Source organism: Aspergillus sydowii (genome assembly GCF_001890705.1).
Source record: "Aspergillus sydowii CBS 593.65 unplaced genomic scaffold ASPSYscaffold_2, whole genome shotgun sequence".
Lineage (NCBI taxonomy): Eukaryota > Fungi > Ascomycota > Eurotiomycetes > Eurotiales > Aspergillaceae > Aspergillus > Aspergillus sydowii.
The window spans coordinates 3,547,621-3,570,770 of NW_024467860.1; the positions used below are offsets into that span (position 1 = coordinate 3,547,621).

General features: G+C 50.0%; 9 protein-coding genes across 9 annotated transcripts; 3 read left to right on the plus strand and 6 right to left on the minus strand.

The window, feature by feature from the left end:
• Positions 1 to 301: 301 nt before the first annotated feature.
• ASPSYDRAFT_145909 (protein phosphatase 2A regulatory subunit CDC55) lies at positions 302 to 2,176 on the minus strand (the record flags this gene model as incomplete). The annotated part of the gene is made up of 6 exons (XM_040841571.1): positions 302 to 325; positions 392 to 957; positions 1,041 to 1,686; positions 1,747 to 1,844; positions 1,910 to 1,950; positions 2,133 to 2,176. The coding sequence occupies 6 exons, from the start codon at positions 2,174 to 2,176 to the stop codon at positions 302 to 304; spliced, it is 1,419 nt and encodes a 472-aa protein (XP_040706879.1).
• Positions 2,177 to 2,569: 393 nt separating this feature from the next.
• Positions 2,570 to 3,289, minus strand: ASPSYDRAFT_41790 (uncharacterized protein). Its single transcript, XM_040846343.1, has one exon. It carries the CDS (start codon positions 2,911 to 2,913, stop codon positions 2,647 to 2,649), a length of 267 nt encoding a protein of 88 aa, XP_040706880.1. The 5' UTR covers positions 2,914 to 3,289; the 3' UTR covers positions 2,570 to 2,646.
• A 50-nt stretch (positions 3,290 to 3,339) lies between these two features.
• On the plus strand, positions 3,340 to 4,709 carry ASPSYDRAFT_41791 (uncharacterized protein). Its single transcript, XM_040846344.1, has one exon. The coding sequence runs from the start codon at positions 3,515 to 3,517 to the stop codon at positions 4,583 to 4,585; it is 1,071 nt and encodes a 356-aa protein (XP_040706881.1). The 5' UTR covers positions 3,340 to 3,514; the 3' UTR covers positions 4,586 to 4,709.
• A 326-nt stretch (positions 4,710 to 5,035) lies between these two features.
• On the minus strand, positions 5,036 to 7,435 carry osm1 (putative fumarate reductase Osm1). Its single transcript, XM_040846345.1, has 5 exons — positions 7,219 to 7,435; positions 7,089 to 7,157; positions 6,744 to 6,981; positions 5,228 to 6,678; positions 5,036 to 5,170 (listed from the first exon to the last, which is right to left on the minus strand). Exons 1-5 carry the CDS (start codon positions 7,250 to 7,252, stop codon positions 5,073 to 5,075), a joined length of 1,890 nt encoding a protein of 629 aa, XP_040706882.1. The 5' UTR covers positions 7,253 to 7,435; the 3' UTR covers positions 5,036 to 5,072.
• A 1,541-nt stretch (positions 7,436 to 8,976) lies between these two features.
• ASPSYDRAFT_55755 (uncharacterized protein) lies at positions 8,977 to 11,388 on the minus strand (the record flags this gene model as incomplete). Its single annotated transcript, XM_040849085.1, has 1 exon — positions 8,977 to 11,388. One exon carries the CDS (start codon positions 11,386 to 11,388, stop codon positions 8,977 to 8,979), a length of 2,412 nt encoding a protein of 803 aa, XP_040706883.1.
• A 2,443-nt stretch (positions 11,389 to 13,831) lies between these two features.
• ASPSYDRAFT_86721 (aldehyde dehydrogenase) lies at positions 13,832 to 15,469 on the minus strand (the record flags this gene model as incomplete). The annotated part of the gene is made up of 4 exons (XM_040851718.1): positions 13,832 to 13,976; positions 14,056 to 14,513; positions 14,564 to 14,957; positions 15,009 to 15,469. 4 exons carry the CDS (start codon positions 15,467 to 15,469, stop codon positions 13,832 to 13,834), a joined length of 1,458 nt encoding a protein of 485 aa, XP_040706884.1.
• Positions 15,470 to 17,819: 2,350 nt separating this feature from the next.
• Positions 17,820 to 18,977, plus strand: ASPSYDRAFT_86722 (uncharacterized protein; the record flags this gene model as incomplete). Its single annotated transcript, XM_040851719.1, has 3 exons — positions 17,820 to 18,006; positions 18,066 to 18,136; positions 18,195 to 18,977. 3 exons carry the CDS (start codon positions 17,820 to 17,822, stop codon positions 18,975 to 18,977), a joined length of 1,041 nt encoding a protein of 346 aa, XP_040706885.1.
• Positions 18,978 to 19,588: 611 nt separating this feature from the next.
• Positions 19,589 to 20,944, minus strand: ASPSYDRAFT_129841 (uncharacterized protein; the record flags this gene model as incomplete). Its single annotated transcript, XM_040840547.1, has 1 exon — positions 19,589 to 20,944. The coding sequence occupies one exon, from the start codon at positions 20,942 to 20,944 to the stop codon at positions 19,706 to 19,708; it is 1,239 nt and encodes a 412-aa protein (XP_040706886.1). The 3' UTR covers positions 19,589 to 19,705.
• Positions 20,945 to 21,682: 738 nt separating this feature from the next.
• Positions 21,683 to 22,974, plus strand: ASPSYDRAFT_28687 (transcription factor IIF subunit TFG2; the record flags this gene model as incomplete). The annotated part of the gene is made up of 4 exons (XM_040844546.1): positions 21,683 to 21,958; positions 22,024 to 22,318; positions 22,342 to 22,538; positions 22,594 to 22,974. The coding sequence occupies 4 exons, from the start codon at positions 21,683 to 21,685 to the stop codon at positions 22,972 to 22,974; spliced, it is 1,149 nt and encodes a 382-aa protein (XP_040706887.1).
• Between the last annotated feature and the right edge of the window lie 176 nt (positions 22,975 to 23,150).

Sequence of the window (23,150 nt, forward strand, 5' to 3'; positions counted from 1 at the left end):
CTTCTCGCTCTATGTGAATATCCATGAAAAAAGTGCCCCTCCCAGCTCCTCCCTCAAGAAACCAACCAAACCACCAAAGTTGCCCTGGGAGCAATAGTAGAATGAGTGAGAACAATATCTCATAGTGAGTAGCGGTCGCGCAGATAAAAAGACTTGCAGAGGTACGCGACCTCCGACAAGCAAAAAGGGGCTGGAAACAAAATGAATGTTCTGAACTGGGGCCCGTAGCTTGCCATTAGTTTCCGATTACCCTGACACGCTGGTGTGACCGTTGCAGCTACATTGGGTTCTTCAGCCCGCTTTATAGCGCAGAGAAGACGAACAACTAAATTGGTTATGGGCGTTAGCGTCCTATATAAGAACAAGATAGCCAACTATGGGCAAAACTTACGTTGTTTGTGGCGGCAATGGCGATGCTGTCCTCGAACGGATGCCAGCTCATATGTAGAATCTTCTTGTTGAAATCGATCTGGTCTGCGTCGGTTTCCTTCTTCATGCGGCTGCCAGGACCAGCAGGACTGCTTGTCCGGGAGTTACTCTTCTTCCCGTTAGCACCCTTGTTCATCGGCGTTGGTACGCCAACCTTCTTTGCCTTGAAGGCAGACTTGTCGGCCTGCAGCACGATCTCGGTCTCCTTGGCCGGGTCGGTAGGGTAAATCATGAAGTTGTTGTTGTAGCTGCCGGTCATGACGTTTTCAGCATCTCCAGAGAAAACCACCTCAAACTTGTCAAAAATACTATCGTTTTCGTATGTGTCGCACAGGCGGGGTCGTAGGTGTTCGTGTATGGGGATTGTCTTCACTGGTTGTCGTTCCATGTTGACGTCCCAAATCTTGACTGTCAAGTAGTCTCGTGACACAATGTACCGGCCATCGTGAGAAAACCTTACGTCGGATATCGAGGAGATGATTTCGGAGAAAAAGGAACGTGAAGAGGCGTCTTCCTCTTGTTCGAATACTGCATCATGGGTACGGTTCATCAGTTGTTCGTTGATTCGAGAAAGAGCTGAAAGAAAAAGAATGGAAAAAGGGAACACATACGTTTGTGATGCGTATCGCACAGTGCCCGCTCCCGCATATCCGCGAGTTTGATGGTTCCTTTCGAACTCGCGTACATGAACCAGTTGCAGCTTGTAGGGTGAAACTCCGCCGCCGTAATTACTTCCGTAAGCTCCTCCATGTTTGCCGGTTTGATATCAACAATGTTGAAGCTCTGGTCCTGAATATTCAAGTTCCACAGATTGACCCGCAGATCATCACTGCTAATGAAGGTCTCCCCGTCACTGTTGACAGAGATGCTATTAATGTGATAAGCATGGGCATTGGCGTAGGTTCGTCTAGGTACAGCAGCGACGACCGTATCATGGTGTGTCATTCTTGGGAGTTTCAATGCTGAAGTGTCTTTGAAAGATAGACGCGGTGCCCTGGGCGCCCCTCCGCCACCAACACCACCAGGGGTTAGTTCCGTCGAGAGGTTGTTCTCTGCAACGACTTTGAGAGACTTGTCAAACACCTTCCAAAGCTTGATTGTTTTGTCATTGGTTGACAGGAGGAAATGCGACGCGTTTTGTCGCCGACACCATTTTATCTTGTTGATTTTCTCTTCGATTTCTAGCGATTTCAGATAATCGAACTCCGGCTCGTGTGACTGGAACTCGGTGTGGAATTTGTATTCACAAGTTTTTTTCTGTTACAATAGTTAGCACAGTTAAATTCAAGGTATTGGCGTATGTAAAGGCGTTAGTACCGTCTCATTTCTCTCAAATAGTACCACTCTCCCGCCTTTATCTCCTGTGGCGAGATAGTTTCCAGTATGGTCGAACTCGACTGTAGATATAATATCGGCTAGCGAAAATATGAAAATTAGTTTCTGGGAGAAGAAACCCCGAATTTTGGAGAAATAAGCCTACCTTCGGTAATGTCTTCCACGTCGCCTTTATCGCCAAAACATCTATGCACANCCATCAGTTACTCTTCCAATATATCTACCCTGCAGTATATGGGATAGCGCGGCAGGTCCATCGAATCCGTTCCAAAAACTAGCCCGACAATTCCTTCATGAATCGTTTGAGACATAGATAGAGATGTTGCGGATACGACGTGGACTCGAAGGGACCAGGGAGTGACACTCACTGCGTGAATTTCCAGGTAGGTGTACCTGGGTCCCTGTCCACCATTTTCTTTCAAGAACGACCCTTCCTTGGATAGTATGTTGGTGATCTAAAAGGTAGATTTCAAAATCCAGTCTTGGATCTTGAAATGCGGTAGTATAAGCGGGGTTCGTGGGGACCGGGTCGTAAACAAAGACGGCGTCCAAAATCGATGGGGTTCGAGTGCGTGTGTGTGGCTCGCGAACTGGAACGTGGCGAAAAGATAGGTGATTTCGATGACAAAGGCGAATAGCTCTGACAAGCGGGCTTCGAGGGGAGATATGGAAGGATTAGAGAACCGGATCGGAGACAGGTGGAACGAGCTCTCAACAACGAACAGAGCCGAATAGAGCTAATCAGTTAGTTGCAGACTAGAGAATGCAGGTGACTGATAGCCTGGACTAACAAGGCTCGAAGAGGAGGAGTTGTTGGTAGAAGGAATAATTTTTTCGTCTTCTGGTGATCCCTTCGGGTGGTGAAGATGGCTACAGCCAGTATTAATTCGCCGTAAAACAGACGAAGGAACAGCGACGGCAACAACCACGGTCTTCAGCAACAGATGATGGAACCTGTCGATGAGCAGAACGAGCGTGGGCGTTGTTCGGCGTTGGAGGGGTGTGGATGATGACGGGGATGGTGGAATCCTGAGGTGAGGCGGTTTGGAAAGACCCGTTGCGGTGGTGGTGGGGAGAAGGTCGTGGTCTCGGAGTGGTAGACTGGCAGTGGCTGCCCGTAAACCCAACCGCCAGAGTGGGCGCTGACATCAACCATCTTCGTCACTCCAGCACCTCGCCCGGTCTATTGAGCATGAGGACAGAGGCGGGGAGTCTTGAGCATACATAGCTTTCCGGTGTTCCCAGAAATATAGTACTACATAATTACTCTGTAGATCTTGCTTTCCACCCCAGGACCAGTCCCGTCAGTACCTGATGCAGCACCCCATGCTGTTCACAAAACCCGACCGACTTTCTTTGAGTACGCCGTTCGCATGCTATGATAACTGGCCTGCGCACACCTGGCTCGTCCGCGACTTCGATCTTGAGTTGGACACACTGCTCTACTTGATGGTGATATCAATTGTATCTAGAAAACTCATCAATTGTAGTTAGACGTGCATAAAATTCTTCACATGCTCTTCCTTGTACCGTTCCTACTCATTCCGGCCCCTCTGACCCGAACCGTAGTAGTAGCTGTCGCTGGAGCTATCGGCAGGACTCGACTTTGTACCTCCTCCTTGCTCTTACCAGTCCCCATGTTTCTGTAGAAGGATTCTGCTAGCTCTGCCCCCCCTTCACAGCTTTCCGCTCCTGGCGGTGCCGCTCCGACCAGGCCGACCGACTCCTCCCCACCCAGCTCATCCAAGCCATGTCCGATCAAGAGAAGCGGGGTAGATCTGACGATAGCAGCCGTCCAAAATCAAATGCAGAACGCAAGCCCAACAACAATAGCGACAACACCCCTACGGGCTCTGACAATGACAACCAAAATAGCCAATCTCTAGCGTCGCGCATTCAGAATTCAGCTTCGGGACTTGCCCGGAATGCATTCCTCTCGTCTGCTCCCTCGGGAGATACCGCGCATCTGCTGTCAGACGGCAGTAAGGCTACACCATCTTCATCCTCGTCAGCTTTAGCAGCCGCAGAACATTACGGAGAAACGACCGGCCCTTCCTCATCCTCATCGCGGGACAAGCCTTTCCATCGGCCCGCGGAAACCTTCAGATCATCTTCCACGACGCAATCCGGAGGGTTCGAGATACCTACGCTCACAGAAGATGAATTCCAAAATACATACGGTGGAGACCTGTCCGGGACGGTCGATGATTTTGAAAAAGGCAAGGGCAAGGGCAAGGGGAGAGGGCTAGATTTAGGGCAGGATTTTACAAGCTACCATGATGACACAACGGCGACACCAACTCTAGTTCCATCCGACGGCGAGGCCGTAGTCTCGATTCTTAGCGATCAAACCTTCGATCCGGATTTCCCTCCCACTGCAAACGAGCCTCCAGAATACCTTGAAACTGAACTATTGCCCTCCCATCTTACCCCAGACGAAGTCCGAATGATCGAGTCGTTCAGGCGCCAGTTACCAGAGTCAACAAGTGCCCAGGACAACACCGGTCAATCTCGCCAACTTAATCCCCTCAGTCTCGTCCCAGATATTGGATCATTCCTAGATACAGTTCCCACGCACTCAGCGACGGATCTGAGTACGAGCCAGGCGACGTCCCTCCGAGACACGGTTTTGACAAGCATGCCTGGCGCTGCGGACTGGATCTCCGTGGAGGATAAATACCACGACGAAGTCTGGGGCTACTTAAGACCTACATTGGAGGCGGCCGCCGAGGAGATAGAGTCCAGCAAGGATACTTCCAGGACCGAAGACGGGCCTGCTGTTCGACGACTGAAGATGATTTTGAGCCATATGCAGCATTGATACCTAACTCATCAACATGACTTATGTCTGCTTATGTCCTTTGTGACCACTAGTACTATGTATACTATACCCTGGGTAAGTGAGAATAGATTATATGTACCATTTCTATGAATATCATCAAACATCTAAATCTTTAATCTTAAGTATTTCCGAGGAGCCGTCATAGTAGAGATTCATTCGTCCGAGCAGGGCGGCTTTTTGCATAGCCGAGGCAGGCAACATCACGGAATTAAGGTAAGTTTTGCATTCAGTGACACTACCCAAGTAAAAATCAATGTCGTAAAGGAGCAAACAGAATACTACGTCAGGGAAAAACTAGATAGTAGATGTGAAGAAGAATAAATGTAGATTATATCTTACAAGAGAAACATAGCTAGTATCATGACAAAACCAAGACATCACAGAGTAGGTAGGAAAAAGAAAAGGGTATGTATCCAAGTAGTCATTGTAGGGTTTTCTTTTATGATATGCCCGATCTATCCATGCTTTAATATTCAAGACTAGGAGTTTGACCCTTCACCCGGCCGATAACGATGTGAGGAGCATATTTAGGAATGACTTCGTCGTCGTGGAGCATCTCAAATTCTGCATCTTTCGTTAGCACTGTATTCTATGTCATATAAGTGGGTTCTGAGTGTTTACCTTCTGTCGCATCACGCCCCATGAAGTTGAACAGGGCGTTGGCGCCACCGGGATGCTCATCCAGCCAGTTGGTCACATCAAGAATGATGCCCTTGACGACGATCCACAAGTCCTCCTTCTTGTTGTGCTTGGCAACCTCCTCCATCGAGTATTCAGTCTCGGGGATGGAGAACTTCTTGGGCTTAGTCGTCGGCTTGGATGTCTCAGCAGGTGCATCAGCATTAGCGGGGAGAGCTGCCGTTGAGGCAGCAGGGATAGTACCGGTCGAAGCCTGGGCACCGCTAGCACCAGCACCATTCCATTCAACAGAGATCTTGCCAGGGGTAGCGGGGTCAATGTGCAGCGAGATTTGACCCAGACGCTGCTGAGCTGAAGAAGCACCGCCAGCGATGAGCTTCTTGAAGAGGTGCTGGCTAGCACTGTCACCAGCCACACGACCGTAGACGACACAGCCAAGCAGGGAAGAACCACCAAGACGGTTGGCGCCGTGAACACCACCTGCAAGTTCACCGCAGGCATAAAGACCTTCGAAAGGCTTCTGCTCAGCGTTGAGGACCTCGGCGCGGTCGTTGATCTCGATACCACCCATGGTGAAATGCAGCACGGGCTCCATGAGGGCAACATGGAATTCATCATCAATGTTGAAGGGGAGGTTGTGGAAGAAACGCTTGTTCCAGGGGTCCTTCTTCTTGCCATCGGCAATGGCGTTGTAGTCATCAAAGGTCTTCTGGAGAGCAGCTTCGCCACATCCAATCTCCTTAGCAAGCTCCTTGCCGCTGATCTTCTTCATCAAGCCACGACCAGAGTAATGGCGAGTGTGGAAGTCAAGAACCTTGGAGGCCTTGCTGTTAAGGACCAGGCGGATGGGCCACTTTCCCTTCTCCTTCTCCTTCCACATCTGGCCGGAGACATAGTCACGGTGGCCAAGCTCATCAGAGAATCGCTGGCCGTCAGAGTTAAGGAGAAGACCACCCTCACCACGGAGGGCCTCAGCGGCAAGGAACTTGAACTTGGCGGTAGGGTCCTTAGGGTCGACGAGACCTGTAGGGTGGACCTGGACCTTGTCCATGTCAATACCATTGGCACCGATGGACATCAACATCTTTTGGCCGTCACCGGTGGCGTGAGTGCCGTTGGTGCTGGACAGTCCGAATGTGTCGGGGCGGTGTTGCTGGAGGAGTGATTTGTCGCCGAAATCAGCAGCATAACCACCAGTGGCCAACACCACCACACCGTCCGCGGACTTAGTCTCGCCGTCCGTCTCAAATGTGACACCAGTAGCAGTGTTACCCTCCTTGTTAATTGAAGTGACCCGGGCCTTCTTGATGATTTGAACGCGGTCGGGCTCAGCCTCCGCGATTTCCTCTAGGCGTTGCATGAGAGCATATGTGATGGCCATACCAGGGAACTTGGCATCGTGACCACGGTGGGTTCGGGGCTGCGAGTGACCACTTCGAGGGTCAGCAATGCAACGCTACTATTAAAACGCTTGTGCAGAAACCATCGCAGAACTTACCCGAGACGAGAGACAAGAGTGAGGTCGAGGTTGAAGACATCCTGCAGCCACTCAACGGCGGACGCGGACTGGTATGTGAGGACTTTGATGAGGTCGGGACGAGCCTTGTCTCTGGCGGATTTCAGAGTATCATCGTAGAACTGCTTCACGCTATCTTGAATACCGAGATCAACCTGGGTGCGAGTGAGAGCACCGTTGATACCAGAGGTGGCCTTTGTTGAGTTGCCACCGAAGAAGGCTGGAGAAGGTTAGCCTCGGCTGTTCGCAACTGGAATGCATGTTCCCCAAAGCTCGAACTGACGCCCACGGACAAACATATCGAGTAAGGGGACTTCAGCGACATACCTTGCTTGTCAAGAACGAGGACATTGCCACCGTTCAGGTAGACGGTGTGGGCGGCACTGAGACCGGACACTGGAAGGCGCAAGATGGTCAGTCAATGCGGGGACGTCATGAAAGAGGACAGGCAACTCACATCCACCACCGACAATAATTACTCTAGGAGCCATGGTTGAAATGTGAAGTTAGGAAAGGATAAGATGGGGTAGAGAAGGAGGAAGGAAGGTGGGAGAGTGAAGAAAGAAGAGGAGTGGAGGGATGAGAAGCAGAACTTAAGAGAGGAAACCGTTCAGAAGCCGACGGGGGAGAAAGTCGCTTTTTCGGCCGAGGCTCACAGACGGGCTTCCAAACGGTACGGGCTGCGATGACCGACCGACAGCCTCCTCGAATGTGCACCGTATTATCTAATATTGCGCGAACTAACTAATCTAACTATCAGGTTGATTTTAGTAAAGGAGCACTACTATTTTTTATTCTTGTATCCCTCTCTACGCGGTTGTCGAGTTCCTCTGTTCTTGTTCCCCGTATTTGGGCGGGAGTATGGGGGCGGAAGCTCGCGATGGGACTCTGGGGAGAGTGGGCTTCACTTAGTAAAATCCATTTTCCGCGTCCTGGTTTGTCCATCCAAACCTGACATCAAGACCCATTATCATCATCGATCTCCTCTTTACTCTAACATGTTGCGCATGCTTGCCTGATCGACCTTTGGATCACCAGTTATCAAACTTCACATGCATCCTGTCCATTGGAGAAAGCCCCCTTTTCAGATGGTCATTCGGTGGCATTGATGACATCCTCAGCTTTCACATGCAAAACCCCAGCCTTACTCCAGGCGTGTCGTCGTCGCCTCCTCGGCTTTCCATAGGGAATTCTCCAGCTATGTAATCGTAGCTCATTTCATTGGATCTCAGCAACGGAGTCTGGACTGCCCAAGCTGCTAGCCTCTTATGTTTGATGTGACGATATCTGGGTCTGTCTGAGCAGCATTGACTGTGGATTGCTACCAGAAGTACCGAGCGGCCCTGGGACGGAATAATTGCACTGTAGAGGATACCTAGGTAGCTGTCCACATAAATTCCGTTCGCTGCGGACCTCCTGAGCTCCTTCACCTTTACTGTCAGTCTCGCTCCAATCCCTCAAGCACCGATTGAGTACCTCGGACCGAGCACGGGTTCTCAATGGCCTTGGGCCTTCCATGGAGCAACGGCACCAAACTGATGCCGTACAATGCCGCTCAACCCATTCAAATTATGTATTGGGCGCATATTTCCACAGCTAAGCAATATCATAATAGCTGCATGAAAGTATATCGCTCCATCAGGCACAATAACCATCGGCGATTGGTCACGTGTCATGTCGGCTACTCAAACTTATGACGTAAGCGGTATTCAAATGCCGGAAATCACCTGACTGTTGCCCCATTTGTACGCCCACTTGGGAAGGCTCAATTGCCGACTTCGCGACCAAGCACTGAAATTCTGAACACTGAACAGACGGGAAAGAACCTGGTTGACCAAATCTTGGGTCCTGTCATGGTCTCCAAACCTCGCCGGACACCTCCCCGATTAAAGTGAGCTGTCAGACACATTAGTGTCTCGGTGTTCATTTTCCCGAGCCCCCAACGGTGCCTTGTTCGGGATTCACACCGAGCTATCCATATCGGGCCAATGCCGGACGACGCGGGCGGCTTGTATGAATCAGTATAACCTCGATCGTATGATTTGGCGCCGGACATGGTGCGACTGGAAATACAACAATAATATCCGTCCACTTATCGACTTTAAAATAGAAGACCTGGCTCTACGAAATATTGTCCCCAAGACTAATAGTTCTAGATTGAGATTCACCGGCGCCCAAGACTCCACGATATTGTCCTATCCAGGCAATTAATTCCTCAGTTCCTGCTTTGGTTTTCCTTGATATCAGCATAGATGATACCACGCCCTCCAGTACCCAGATAAACACGCCCGTACACACGAGGATCTCCCTGGACCATACTAACTCCACCATACTGGTGCTTCTCGTCATTGACCCGTACCCAGGTCTTCCCATTATCATCCGATCGATATACCCCGTCTTTGCTATAAGGCCCATCAGTTGCGATTTTACCGAGAAGGAACAGTGCTGGTTTCGAAGAACGACGCGCGCCAGCGCCAATTGTTAGCTGTCTTGCCGTTACACCACGCCCAGTGATTTTGGTCCATCTCATCCCAGAATTGCGAGTATGGTAAATCCCTAGGTCGCCAAGTGCAAGCCATAGCTCTCCTGCTCTGTTGAAATTTGCAATCGGCACCGCACCGGGATACTCTGGTAGCCCAACCTGATTGGCCTCGAAAGCATGGTACGAGAGGCCACCATCCCTGCCTATATACCACACTCCATCAGTGAAAGAGTAGAATGTTCTCGGTTGGACTCTATCGGCACTGATATTGGGCGTATGGATGTTTAATCCAGTTGGAGACACCCAAGTGCGCCCTAAGTCGTCTGTGGAATATGGGCCGGATTCATTGGAACGCGGCGTTATTGCTTGCAGAGACGGCCAGTACGTCGTCATCGCCGAAGACCAAACAATATGCTTTCCTGAAGCGTCGATGGCTATGGTCCCTGGATTCGAAGAGTCGGTCTGGATTCCAGGAATGCAAGTGGCAAACTTTGTCCAAGAACTGCCGCCGTCCGCTGAGTATGCAGCAAGCCCACAGCCGTCAGTGTAATTATGTCCACAAGGACCAGCACGGATAATAGTACTCGGCTTCTGACCGGCCCAGTCGAGGGCATTCAAGTTTGAAAATACCGGTAGATCGAACATTGGCTGAGGGGTGTCGAGGTCACCATATCTATATCCGTTGATGTCACCCAGTCCCGTGAGGAGATGGGAGTCTCCACCATTTGGACTCGCCATCGCCAACGCAACAGTCTCCTCAATGCCTTGAGCTTGGACATACCAGTCTGGGGACTTGTTTTTATCAACACTAGACAAGTTGTCGGTCGCCCAGATGGTAGCCCCACTTCCATACAGCACATGGTCAGAGTCTCTAGGGTCGATGAGTACGGCCGTCATCCACCATCCAAACTTCGTCAGCCCGGGAATCGGTGAGGGTGCACCGTAGCCACCCCATTGAGGACCCCAATTGAAGCTTAGCCAGGGAACCGCGGTGCCGTCTTGGAATGCGGCCTCTCCAATTGGGTGGCCCCAGTACCCTCCAGAACCTGGAGGTGTCGAGAGTTGTGATACGTCTTTCCAAGATCTTCCGCCATCATGAGAGAGGTACATGCTGTCCAGAGCTGGGCCAGGATCACGATCCACGGACATCACCACGAGGGTATCTGGATCCTTCAAGTCAACACTAATCCCGCAGAACCCTCCGGCCGGGAATGTCTGGTTGGCAAATGGGCGCGGGTACGTATTATCGGCATTTGGTGTTATATTGGCCCATTCAGACGAAGTAGTGTTGTAAACATATACCACCCCATATGTGACACCATACGGACCGGGCGCATCAGCAAACGTCACATATAACGCACCATTCGATGCCAAAACAGCTTTCATAGGCTGTGGTCCAGTGCTCTGAGGCTGCGTCTCATCTGGAAATACCAAAACACCATCATCCCACCCCGTTGGCTGGCCAGGGACAGACTCCCAAGTCTTCCCGGAATTCTTGGTGTAATAGAGCCCATTCGGCACCCCAACACCAACATAAACAGTTCCCTTATTCCGCGGATCAAAGATAACAAAGTAAATCCCGTTTCCATTAGTAGCAGCATCCGGAAAACTCGTCACATTCGTCCACGTCCGCGCTCTATCCCCACTCCTCATCAGTCCTGCCGTCCTCGTCCCCATCCAAAGCTCCTCCGTATTAAACGGATTAACAGCCAATCTCTCCCCGTTGTTTCTTCCCAGCTCATTTGCCCCCATTGCAAACGGCGCCGGGTAAACATCAAACGTTTTCCCGCGGTCATCGGATACAAAAAAAGCACTATTGTTCGAGCTCAAGTACCGGCCCTGCGCAAGATACAGCCGGTTCGGATCCGTGGGGTCCAGCGCTATACTCTCGGTGCCCATCAGATTCTCATCGGCGCCACTAATGAAGTCGTTTAGTGGAACCCAGCGGTCTGCGTCGGCGTCCCACCGATATGATCCTCCGATATCTGTGCGTGTGTATAGGAGGTTTTTCTCTGTCGAGTGCCCGACTATACCCGTGATATAGCCTCCACCGGAGACAGCAACGGACTTGAATTCGTACTCGTGGTTGAGTGTTTTTGCTGTGGCAAGGGCTGCAAGGCCCAGCCATACTTCCTTCCACTTCATTTTTGACTTCCTCGCACAGAACAAGATTCTACCTTATGTGGGGGCTCTCTGCGATAATTGAGCGGAGGATCGACGTATTATGTATAGCTTGCTTTAGCAGACAATATTAAGAGCTCGTTCGGACCATGTTCGGTGCGGACTACGGGCCGTTTCTCCTCTGAACGCATGCCCACTAAACGGCTTCTTTGTTGTCTTCTATCGAATAGGCGAATTCAGATGACGGGCTGGGTCAGCATTAATTGACACTATTTTTGTTGGACCTAGCGCTGGGGTACGCCGGAGAAGAACTCGATCTGGGGGAGTGTTCTCGAACTTCCTGAGGTTATTGGTGGTAAATATGCAGCGGGGATCAAAACGTCCGGATAAATGCCGCGAATTATAATAAAGATGGAAGAGACGGTTAACTTATTCGTGAATATTATTATTATTATTTTTTCCTTTTGTACCTCATTATTTATGTCAACAAGGAAAGAAAAGCCCCTCAAACAACGTATTGTAGCGTGTACCTATAGTACTTTTGGAGATAGAAAAGGAAAGAATTTTGAGACAATCCTTCATAAACTATCAATAAAATAGACCACCGTTAATCGATACTCGTTGGTAACAGACGTCCAAGACAAAGATTTCTAATGAAAAAGGTTTCTAGAATCCCTTCGTTAATAGTACCAAGCCCTAGGTGGTAGACCTGGGTAGTCTCCAACCAAAATGCCAAAAGGAACTCCTGAATATATCGTTGCTATGCATGGCGAGAAGAATCCCAATCATGAAGGCGGTTTATAGAATATATTCAATGCCGTGCGGTCCGTTCATCATCGCGAACTCAACCGGCGTTGCCCCCATCCAGTTCACCGCATTCTCATCAGCGCCATACGCAAAGAGAGCCTTTACTACATCATTTCGCCTCATCTGTCTCGAATAATAGTTGGAACCGAGATCCCAAGCCGCAAGATGCAGTGCCGTGTTCCCTCTTGCATTTTGCAGATTCACGTCTGCTCCGTGTTCAAGTAGGAATTCAACCATTGGACACTGCTTCATCCGAGCCGCAAGGATAAGCGGGGATACGCCCAGTCTGTCGATCGAGTCGACATTCGCGCCGTGGTCGAGCAGGCATTTCGCAAGGCGGAGGTCCCCTAGTCGGGCTGCGGTATGTAATGGCGTATGGCCGCCAATAGACTCCCGCGATTCAACATCTGCCCCCCAGCTTACTAGCTGCTTGAAGATATCCTCGACGGGATAGTCGATCTTGCGATGGGTGTACCGAAAATCCGGGGAAACCATATTATGCAGTACCGACCCGCGTCCCCAGATGCAGTTGACGAACTCATGGTCGTGGTCCAAAATGCAAACAGATCCTGGGTCCAGCCGTTCTTCCAGGGCCTTATTGGGGGCGCCGCTAAACTCATGCCTGTTGTTTTAGAGAAACGACATCCCGCGCATTTTGGCCCTTTGAAAAGCCTCAGTGAGTAGCTCCGCGTAAGTGTTTCTGGATGGCTCCAGTACTGTCTCGGTGAGAATGAGTTCGGCTACGTCAATGTTTCCTGCCCTGAAGGCGTTTTGAAATACGTAGTGGATGGGCCTGAGCTCCTCGTTTGTAGGTTTCATCTGGTCTGTATACGTCATATTGTTTTAGCAACACCATTCTAACAGACTAATAGGTCCACTGGGGGGAAGAAAAAAGTTACCTGTAGAGCCCTTCATCATATAAGGGCAATGCCGTAACAGTATTCTCATAGTGTTGACGTGGTTGTGGTCACTGTTCCTCTCAAAAGTGTATCGGCGTCGTCCGTGATGGCCGAGACTTTCCTGTTTAGTGATGGGTTCCGTATAGAACGGATCCGCACCTGCGTTGAGAAGTATGACAACCGCTTCCTCATTGCCCAGGTCAGCGGCTACTCGTAGCGCGGCGGTGGCCATGAGTGTCTTGTTGTATGGAATCAATTTCTCTAACATGGTCATGGCCCCCTTCTCCACGGCCCAGATCAGGGGATGCTCCGACTTTCCGTCCTCATAGTCGGTCGAGCGCTTGTAAAGTTCATGAGACAGTATATCACAGGTTGCTTTTGATGTAAGTGAAAGTTCGTTTAACGAAGAGGTAGGAAGGCGCTCTGCCACCAGAAGAATAACCTCGTTCGGTAGGCTCATTAACATGTTGGCGTGTTCTCAAGTTGAGACAGCGTCCATACACAGGTTTGTCCGCCATATAAAAGGAGTACGAGGAAAACAGTAAGAATGACATTATCGTGGGTATTAAATGATACAAACACACTTCAACTTCAATATTACCACATGTATGGTAGTGAATGAAATTGTGCAAGATACATTGCCAGTCAACCTATTATCAGCAGCTTCAGCCAATGTCTAGGGAAAGGCCCATTCAGCTATGTTATTATTGTGTTCAAATCCACAACGCAATAAATGGACTAGCTCACTTGGTACACTGTTATTAGTCCATCCAGGTCACACTCTTCGTCACAAGAAATTCTTCTAGCCCTGCGGACGCATTGAATCTACCCCAGCCACTATTCTTGACGCCCCCGTGTGGCAATACCGGCTCGTCGTGGATCGTCATGCTGTTTATATGCACAGCACTGCAGAAAGACATGTTAGTATCAGGCCCCGGATATACATATCCCATGAAGGAATTGGGATATAACGAGCTTAACCTACCCTGATTGAATCTTCCTAGCCATTGCCAGACCTTTTCGCAGGTCTTCGGTAAAGACCGCTGCAGACAACCCATACCCGCTGCTATTCGCAATCCGGATAGCTTCGTCGTCGCTGTCAACAATCATGCATGCTGCCAAAGAGGCGAATGACTCCTCCTGCCATACATTCATATCTTCCTTGACCCCACCCAGGAGAACGGGCGGCATACGGACTCCTGAGTCGTGTTGTGCTGCATCAGATTCGGTAGCTACGGATCCATGGATGACATGGGCCCCAGCCTCGAGGGCTCCCTCGATAAGGCGCTGAACCCGTGCTTTGGACGCAACATTTACTAGAGTTGGAGGCTGAGACGAGGGGTCGGACATTGATTGGAGGGCACCCTTCAGGGCGTCAACAAAAGCAGGCGCGATTGATGAATGCACAAGAATCCGATCTGTAGCCATGCAGATTTGGCCCGACTGCGATGTGTCAGTTCGATATCTTGCCCGGGATTTTGGGTCACTTTTACATTCAAATAGGCTCCGCCTACTACAGATTTGACGGCAGTTTCTATATTGGCATCTGCACACACAATCGAGCTGTTCTTTCCGCCTAGTTCCATTAGGCAAGGCTTGAGGTTCTGCCCACAAGCCCGGGCAATCTTTCGGCCTACAGCCGTGCTTCCAGTGAAGTTGATCTTCTTCACGGCTGGATGTTCGATCATAGCGTTAACCACCTCGGCTGCGTCTTGAGGTCGGCACGCCACTAAATTAAGACATCCATCTGGCAGTCCGGCGTCCTGGAAGGCACGGGTCAGTGCCCAGTAACAGCATGGCGTGAGTTCAGATGACTTTAAGATCGTTGTATTGCCGGCAGCAAGGGCGCAAGCAGCGGATCGAACACCGAATACGTATGGTGCGTTCCTACATGGTCAGTGTACATTTCAATGCCGCTGAGAATTGGTGAGACAGTACCATGGTACAATACCCAAGATAACCCCCATGGCTTCTTTATAGACAATTGCGCTCTGTCCCTCCTCCTCTACTACAGGTACACTTCCGCAAATAGACGTGATGCGGCTAGCAACCTCCCTCAACATGCGAATTGCCAGGGGAACAACGAAAAACTGCGATGCGCCCGCATCGGCACCCATTTCGGTTCGCATAAATTCGGCATTCTTCTCGAGCCTACTGTCGAGAAGATCCGCAGCCCTAAGCAAAATATCTCGTCGGACAACCGGCTTGGTTTGCGACCATGCTGGGAAAGCAGCTTCGGCAGCTTCAACTGCGCGAACAGCATCTTGAGGAGAGGCAGACGCCGCCGCCCAGCAGGTGTTGTTTGTGTAAGGACTGATCACGTCAAACGTTGAGGGAGTAAGCTCTTCCTTTCCATTGATAACCAAGGGAATCACGGAAGGAGGGGTCGGTGCTGCCATGATGAACGAGACTGAAGCCGAACAACGATTGATAAGATTGATAAGCCGGCGAGATCGAGGGATTTACGATATACGAGCAGCGAAACGGTATGCACTTGATGTTTCTTTCTGCAATCACGACTGGTTCCTAGAAGGAGGTGATATAATGCGATTGACAATGTAAGTTCTAGTTGGGGTAATTCGTATCCGCGGCGCTCTCCTGACCCTTCTTCTTGGCCTCTCTCTCTCCCGGGATCCCGAGAAATATGTGCCGCCATTATTACTTAACCCTCATATTATCACCCCANAGGCGAAATAATAGGGGACGCAGGAACGTGGAGCTGGCTCGGTTCAATTCTGCGAAGAGTGCTCGCTTGCTCGGCAGGTCGCAACAATAGTCTGGTGGGCCCGTTCCAAGGGCTGAAGAATCATGGTCCACCTCTAATTTGTCGCACAACCGACGACAAGAAAAGGACGCGTATCAATCCTCATAAATATAACGCGTCGCCATACGCTCTCAACGGCAGCTACCATTGTATCGGCGTCCGCATTTCCAAATACTCGGGGAGTCGTGGACTGTTTAACTTTTCCAGAACAAGCATCAGCCACGTTGGGGTGCGGTGTCTTTGCTAGCGGATGGGTCGGAAGAATACACTAGTTTACCCCATTGTCAGCGATCCACCAAGCCCAAGAGAGAAAGTGCAGGAGTCAAAGTCAACTCTTAACATTTCGAGTATACAAATTGAAGATCCCAGATCCCTCAACGGTCCACCAAAACAGGCTAGACAGTCCGTCGACGGAGTAAGTAGATCCGGAGAGGCCTTGACAGTGGGGGTGAGGAGGTCTGTTGTATATTTGAGACAGAAAGGGGCAAATTCGATTGACAACTAGGGGGCCTCGGCCGAAAGAGCCAGAAGGCAGGTTGAGTTGAGCTGAGGTGCGGTATGATGCTGGAGGAGGGAGAAATAATTCGGCAGTGGGAGATCAACTCGGGCGGGATGATGGCCTGTCAGACCAATGACACTGACACTGACACTGACACCACGGCCTCCACAACTACCAACGCTTCCAATGTTCGTCAAAATGGAACCCAAGGTTTCAACTTTAACCGCATGAAAACACTATTGCTTGTGCTTGCAGATCAAAAGACAATTATTGGAGGACTTAGGTTTCGAGTACCGACCTCGCACGAAACCTTCCCCGGCCTCGTGCAGTAGCTCAACGAGGGTATGGCGAGCACGTTTCGGCTCTCAAGCTTTCATACTTGTGCCGACCGCCCAACCCGAACCCCCCAAGGTTCTCAAAGATGGCAACGGTTCAGGTTCGTGGTCCCTCAATTGTCAATAATCAACCAGGTCCCGCCGTCTCACCCGTGGATCCATCGTCCGCCCCTGCCCGGCCTGGCCCTGCTTTGTGGGATATCAACCTAATCCCACGCAGGAATCTGGAAGCAGAGAGAAGCTTGACGGTTTGGTTCACCCGAACCACCTTCTCCAGAAATATGTAATTGCAAGGCGCTCAGGTATCCAAAAATCCCGGGGTTGGGACTATAATCCAATAGTTGTGCACTCAAGGAGCAGCCTTCAGGGCTGAGCATATTGATCCTGATATGATCGTCGCTCGCTTGCCACGAGGCGCGGGACCTGGCTTAGTGGCTTTACTTTTGGACCGTGGTTCATGCAGCAATCTATCGACCAGGCAAAGTACCTAGTGCCGTCGATCTTTTTCTTGACAACTTGACACAACTTGACAGTCATGTCAGTTCGGGGACCCACTGACAATGAGGAATGACGACGCTCCAGTTAGTTTGCTCAATTGCGCCCAATAATGTCCTGAATAGTCAATATCTCCTGGGTCAGAGTCTTTGCTCGTCCGCAAATCGAACACAGCAAGCCGGCATCGCCTACGGAGAAGACACTGGATTTGCCAAATCCAGCGCCCAATTAACCTCCATACTGCAGTCTTTCCAGTGTTTCCACCCCTATCTGTTCCACTCACCATGAGGGGTTCAAAGGGATCTTCCTCAGAGCCAGGAGCCCGGGTTGACTGACCTGGAGAACTGTACTCTGGTGGTTTCCATCATACTGGAGCAAGTGCGGTACATATGCCAGGGCCTCCACCCTCTTCCAAACACCTCCCTTCTCAAGATTTCCGTCTTCCTCCAGACAGTTCGTTCATATTGTTCAGTCTGGTGTTCCTTCTACTGCACTTTCTTCAGTCGGTCAAGCCAATATAGGCGACGGCCACGTCCATTCCTTTTTATACGAACTTTGATGGAAACACCCGACGACCATCGGCCATTTCATCCATCCATTCATTCATTCATTCATTAATATTCTCCGAGTCGTCAAATCTTTAGTATTTCCTCAAGATGACTCTAACCAAAAGGGGTGGCGATATGGTAGCAACCGTCACGGTGCTAGTCGGCCTGTCCATCCTTGCTGTGTGTTTTCGTGTCGCTGCTCGATACAAGAGAAGAGTCCGTTTCGACATAGATGACTACCTTTGTTTCCTTTCGGCGATACTGTTGCTTGCGATGTTGGTTGAACTTATCCTATGTAAGTTAGGTGTTGTTACACCCCTAATAGAACCTCAAGTGTCGCTGACCTCAATATAGGGGTACTTATTGGTGGCAATGGGTCTCACCAGAAGGACTTAAGCGTCGAAACCATGAAGAACTTCTACAAGGTACGTACCACTGCTTTGGTGTCCCGGCAATCGAACCCTCCCTAACTCAGTCCTCCAGATATTCCTCGCAAACCAATTTACGTACTTCCTCGTCAGTCCCGCCATTAAAATCTCCATCGTCTGCTTCTATCGCCGTGTATTCACAGTCAAACCTTTTCAATGGGCTTCATTCGTCATCAACACCGTAATCGCTTCATGGGGCGCTGCCATCTTTATCGCCTGTGGCCTCCAATGTCGTCCACTGAGGTCTTACTGGGACCACTCGGTTAACGGCACCTGCTTCGACAGCAATGAGTTTATTATCGTCAACCAGATATTCAACGTTATAATGGACTTCGTCATTCTCGCTCTCCCTGTACCAATGATCTGGAACCTCCAGCGCGCCTGGCAAGACAAGCTCGCGCTGAACGGCGTCTTTGCACTAGGTGGCTTCGTCTGCTTTGCTTCTATCTACCGCATTGTCGTGCTTTTCTGGATCAGCCCCGTCGATATCACATATACTGTATATCAGGCAACACTGTGGACACATATAGAGCCCTCCATTGGGCTTATATGCTCCTGCCTCCCAGTCATCCGCGGTTTATTCCCGAAACTGAAGCTGTCCGGTAGTCGAAAAGGAACCGCGCCTTACTATATCAAGACTGATGCCACAAGCTCGCATTTTGGCCTTTCGAGTTCTCGGTCCCCCGCTTCAGAGTTCTTCAAGCTCGAAGATAAGTCCGACTCGCGGTCTACTACTAATATGGCTACGCCCAACCACCTTGGGCCTCTGGATATCCAAGTTCGCACGGATATCGATATTGAGCAGGCTGGTGCGGAGTCAATTCGCGCGCACACTTGAGCCTATCACTTTTCTCCCACCTTCTTTCCATTTTCTTCATATCTTATCTTTATATCAGACCCTCTTGAGAGCTTGGGGCCCAGTATGTCCTTCATCCACTCACCCCCCATGCTCGCAATTGCCTTGTTGATACGACATTACGCCGTCCGATATCGATTCGATGAACTACGTACCGAACCATCTAGTCACGGCCTATCGTTCCTGACGACTATGGAGCTCTGGTCTTTTGCTCAGCACGACCCTGCTACCTAGGTGCCTTCTAGGTATTACAGAAGAGACCTATGTGAGTTAGCGGTGATTACTCCAACAAACTTCCAGCAACAGTAGCTGCGGCTCCCTCCATCTCTTGTACAGAGTCGGTGGCCATATGAAGTACACATTTGTCTATACCTGGGTTATCATCAATTGTGTAAGATGGTACTGGAATTTAGACCACAGAGCATGATTTAACCCCAGAAATGCCGCCCATGGCTTACTGGACGTTATTTAATATCGGGAGACATTGACGATTGACGACCTTCTATAATTATGGCGCATTTCTTGCGAGGAATTTATTTTTTTTTTACGGCCTTTCCAGATCATCATAGAAAAGTTGAACATGCAATCGTAGTCTTCATTATTCCGTGGTTTTTGGCTATTCAATGCGCTGTCTGTGCAGTGGATTTCTGGATCATAGTAAATAGAAAATGTCAGCTTTGGCACAAATCCGCAATAAGCCTAACAACATTTTAAGGACTGGGTGAGCTTACCGGAAATCCCTCGGCGATATTTGTGGCTACCCGCTCCACTCCTTCTGAAAGTCCCTGCACGCCAGCATCCCACTGTCGAATGTGACGGCCCGTGGCAGTCGTGCTTGATTCGAAGTAGATGATACCATCGATCTGGTCAATACTCCCACTTAAACGGCCTTGTTCCACCATACGAGCTGCATACGCTTCCGCCTTCTCACCAGCAGTTAAGTCCCCGCTCGCCTGAAGACCGAGAATGGCGCCCAGCGCGTCGGTCTTGATATTCTCGTAGAGCTTGCTAGCTGCAACTAGGTTGTGTTCTACAACCGCTTTATCCAACACGGTTGTTCCGTCTGCAGTCTGTGCGAGTTGGTGAGGTGCCAGACGCTGCGAAAACGCGGCTACCTCTTCAGGGTTCAAAAGACGATCAAGGAACATTTTTTCCAGGATCCCAAATTCCTCAACGGAGGTAGCTCGGTCATCCTTGTACAATGTAGAAAGGGTCCGGGAGCGTTGAGGGCCTGCCGGAGCAAGCACGGCACACCTAATCGCCGCGGCAAGAGCCTGGAGTCGATCACTCTCGTCAACACCAGCGGCAAGGCTGACCCCGAAATATTCCTGACTCGCGTCCAAAAAGCGTCTCCGGGCGTCTTGGATTCGGGCCTGCGAAAGTCGGAAATGGAGCTTCAACTCGTGATCTTCGATCTTACTCGGCAAGTTCTTGATGCGGTTGAGAAATGCTTCGGCGCTTGTCGTGTCGTCTTCCTCGAGGTATAGCCGCACAATGCGGATCCATAATCGCACTTTGGCTGAGTCGGAGACCAGCCGCTGTGAACTATCGATGTGGATTCCTTGAAGAGCTTTCGCAGCCGCAATAAACTCCTCCTCTTGCTCGTATGCATCTGCTAGGATCTCGCGGATCTGAGCGTCCTGTTCCTCGACGGATGTAGATCGGGACTGGAGAAGGGTCACGGCATGTTGGCCGACTTTGATCTGGGTCTCGGAGGACAGCTTACGTAGCGTCGCAATAAATGAATCAAGGATAGGACGGGAAGCGACAATGCTGAGGTCTTCACTTAGGACAGAATCGAGGTAGTAGACGAGGTCGTCGGCCAGTTCAGATTCGGGGGATGTTGACACGGTTTCGGAGAGGAGATCATTGTAGAGTTGGAGCTTGTTCTGGGAGTTTGCGGATGATTCTATCTCCGCCAGAGCGGAGGTTATCTTCTGCGACGGCATGAAGATGGTTTAGCGAGAGAGTGAAGGTGAGAGACATGTAGATTTGAAGCGGGAAGGACGCCGAAGCCTTAACGTAGCTGGTCGACATGCCACTTATCGATAAGAGGTGTCTACGGGAGACTGGGACCACCATTAATACACCCTTTGTCGCACCACAGGCATGGCAAGCTTGAAGCATCATTGTCATGCATGGTATACTATATTTTTACAAACAATTAGCTGTTTTGGAGGCCATGGTCCCTGCACCATTGTACTTCAAAATATATTAATATAGCTAAAGCAGTTATACCATTACGCACTCAACTGATGGACGCGACGTCGATATATATTTTCTCGGCAGTTCCGAGGTTAGGACTTAGCAGTCGCTATTCAAACCGTTACATTCAACCTAAAAAAGCTAGAACCCATAAATGTCTCACGTTTCAGTCATAAATTTCCAATTATACTGTGAATTAACCTTTATAAAGCTTGTGAATCACTGCACCTGGAGGAGTTGGCGGAGAGGCAAAGCCCACCGCCTTCGGCTGACCCGCATTCTGCATTCTTTGACCCCAGCGCTGCATAGAGTCCTGTGTTGCAGCTGCCTTTGCATCACCTCAACAACCACTCACTTGGCCGCCTCGTTTGGTTAAGAAGCTTGCTGCTGCCGCTTAATTCACATTTATATGCGGTCGCATAGTGGTGAGCTTACAGTTATTAGGATTTTCGAGACGATTCCATTCCTTGGAGCTCGGCGCCATGCTTCCCCAGGTCAAGCAAGACCCCGATGCCTCGACGCCTTACATTAAACCCGATCCCGACAGCAAAGATGCTGTTCTCGCGGACATCGACGACGAGGACCTTTACGAAGATGCCGGTGATCTAGATTTTACGAATGGGGGACAGAATTTATGGCTTTCTCGAATCCCGCGGTCGCTCTGGGAGCATTGGTCCAACTTGGATAACCTGGATGATGATGAGGAAATTCAGGTTGGCACAATAAGGATCGAAGGAGATTCAAAAGATATTCAAAGGGTAGGAATATAGTTTCGCCCAATTTCTGACAGGCTCGAAAGTAGCTAACCGGTTGCGTTTCGTAGGTCAGTTTGCGCCTCAACGACCAAGAAGAGAATCGCGACATCCCTAAAGACTACATCTTGGCACGACAAACAGTAAATGCAGAGAACTTGTTACATATGACTCAAAACACATTCGTTTTTACAGAGAAGGACATTCCCGGCCACGAAAACCGGATGGTCACGTTCGGCGAAACGAGGTCTGCCCTATACGAGTCCATGAAGCGCGATGCAAGGAGAAAGGAACGCAAGAAGAAGTGGGAGCCTTATGTTCGGAAAACAGTTCCAAGTATGCTTACAATCCGACGGACTTTTGACCGTGTGTTGCTGATCTCTTGACAGAGCAAACCGCCTTGGCTGGGCATGTGCAAGAAGAATTCAATTGTCTTCCGGTCGAGAACGAAGAATTCAGACTCATATCAGAGAGAAAGGCACTGGAAGCTCTGAAACCGAAGAAGGAGACTGTCTTCATTGATAAGCTCCCAGGCAAGTTGCTGCAACAGAGGCATGCCTTGCCTGGAGAGCAGAGCGCATTTGTGGTATGTCCCTTTTGGATCTATCTGGCAGATTGCTCTTGGCTAATCTTGTCTCTAGCAAGCAACAAGGCCCACAAAGGTCAAAGCACAGGAAAACAAGACTACTCGTATGCCGCAGAACGAGCTGTTGGATCTTATTTACGGATGCTTCCGAGAATACAGATACTGGCCGTTTAAGACGCTCAAAGCCAGGCTTCGGCAACCTGAGGCTTATCTTAAGCAGACATTGGAAATGATTGCCCATTTAGTGAAATCTGGCGATTTTGCTATGACATGGGAGTTGAAGCCCGAGGCGCGTGAGAGCCATTACTCTAACGCCTTGGAGCCCAAGCAAGAAGCGGCCCCTGGCCTCGACTATAACTTCGACGAAGGCTCAGAAGATGATGCGATGGCCTCGGGGATGGATAATGACGATGTGCAGTTTGAAAATGTGGCCTAAAGAGGATTCACAATGTAGCATAGACACTTACGGCGTTTTCTGGGTTTATGGGCCATTTAAACAGGAGCTTTGGAGTCACTAGTATATCAGCAATAATAAACATTTTATGATGCAGCATTCCAATCACTTCTATTTCATCTTACCGTCATTGTACTTGGTAAAGGTGCCCTCTAGAG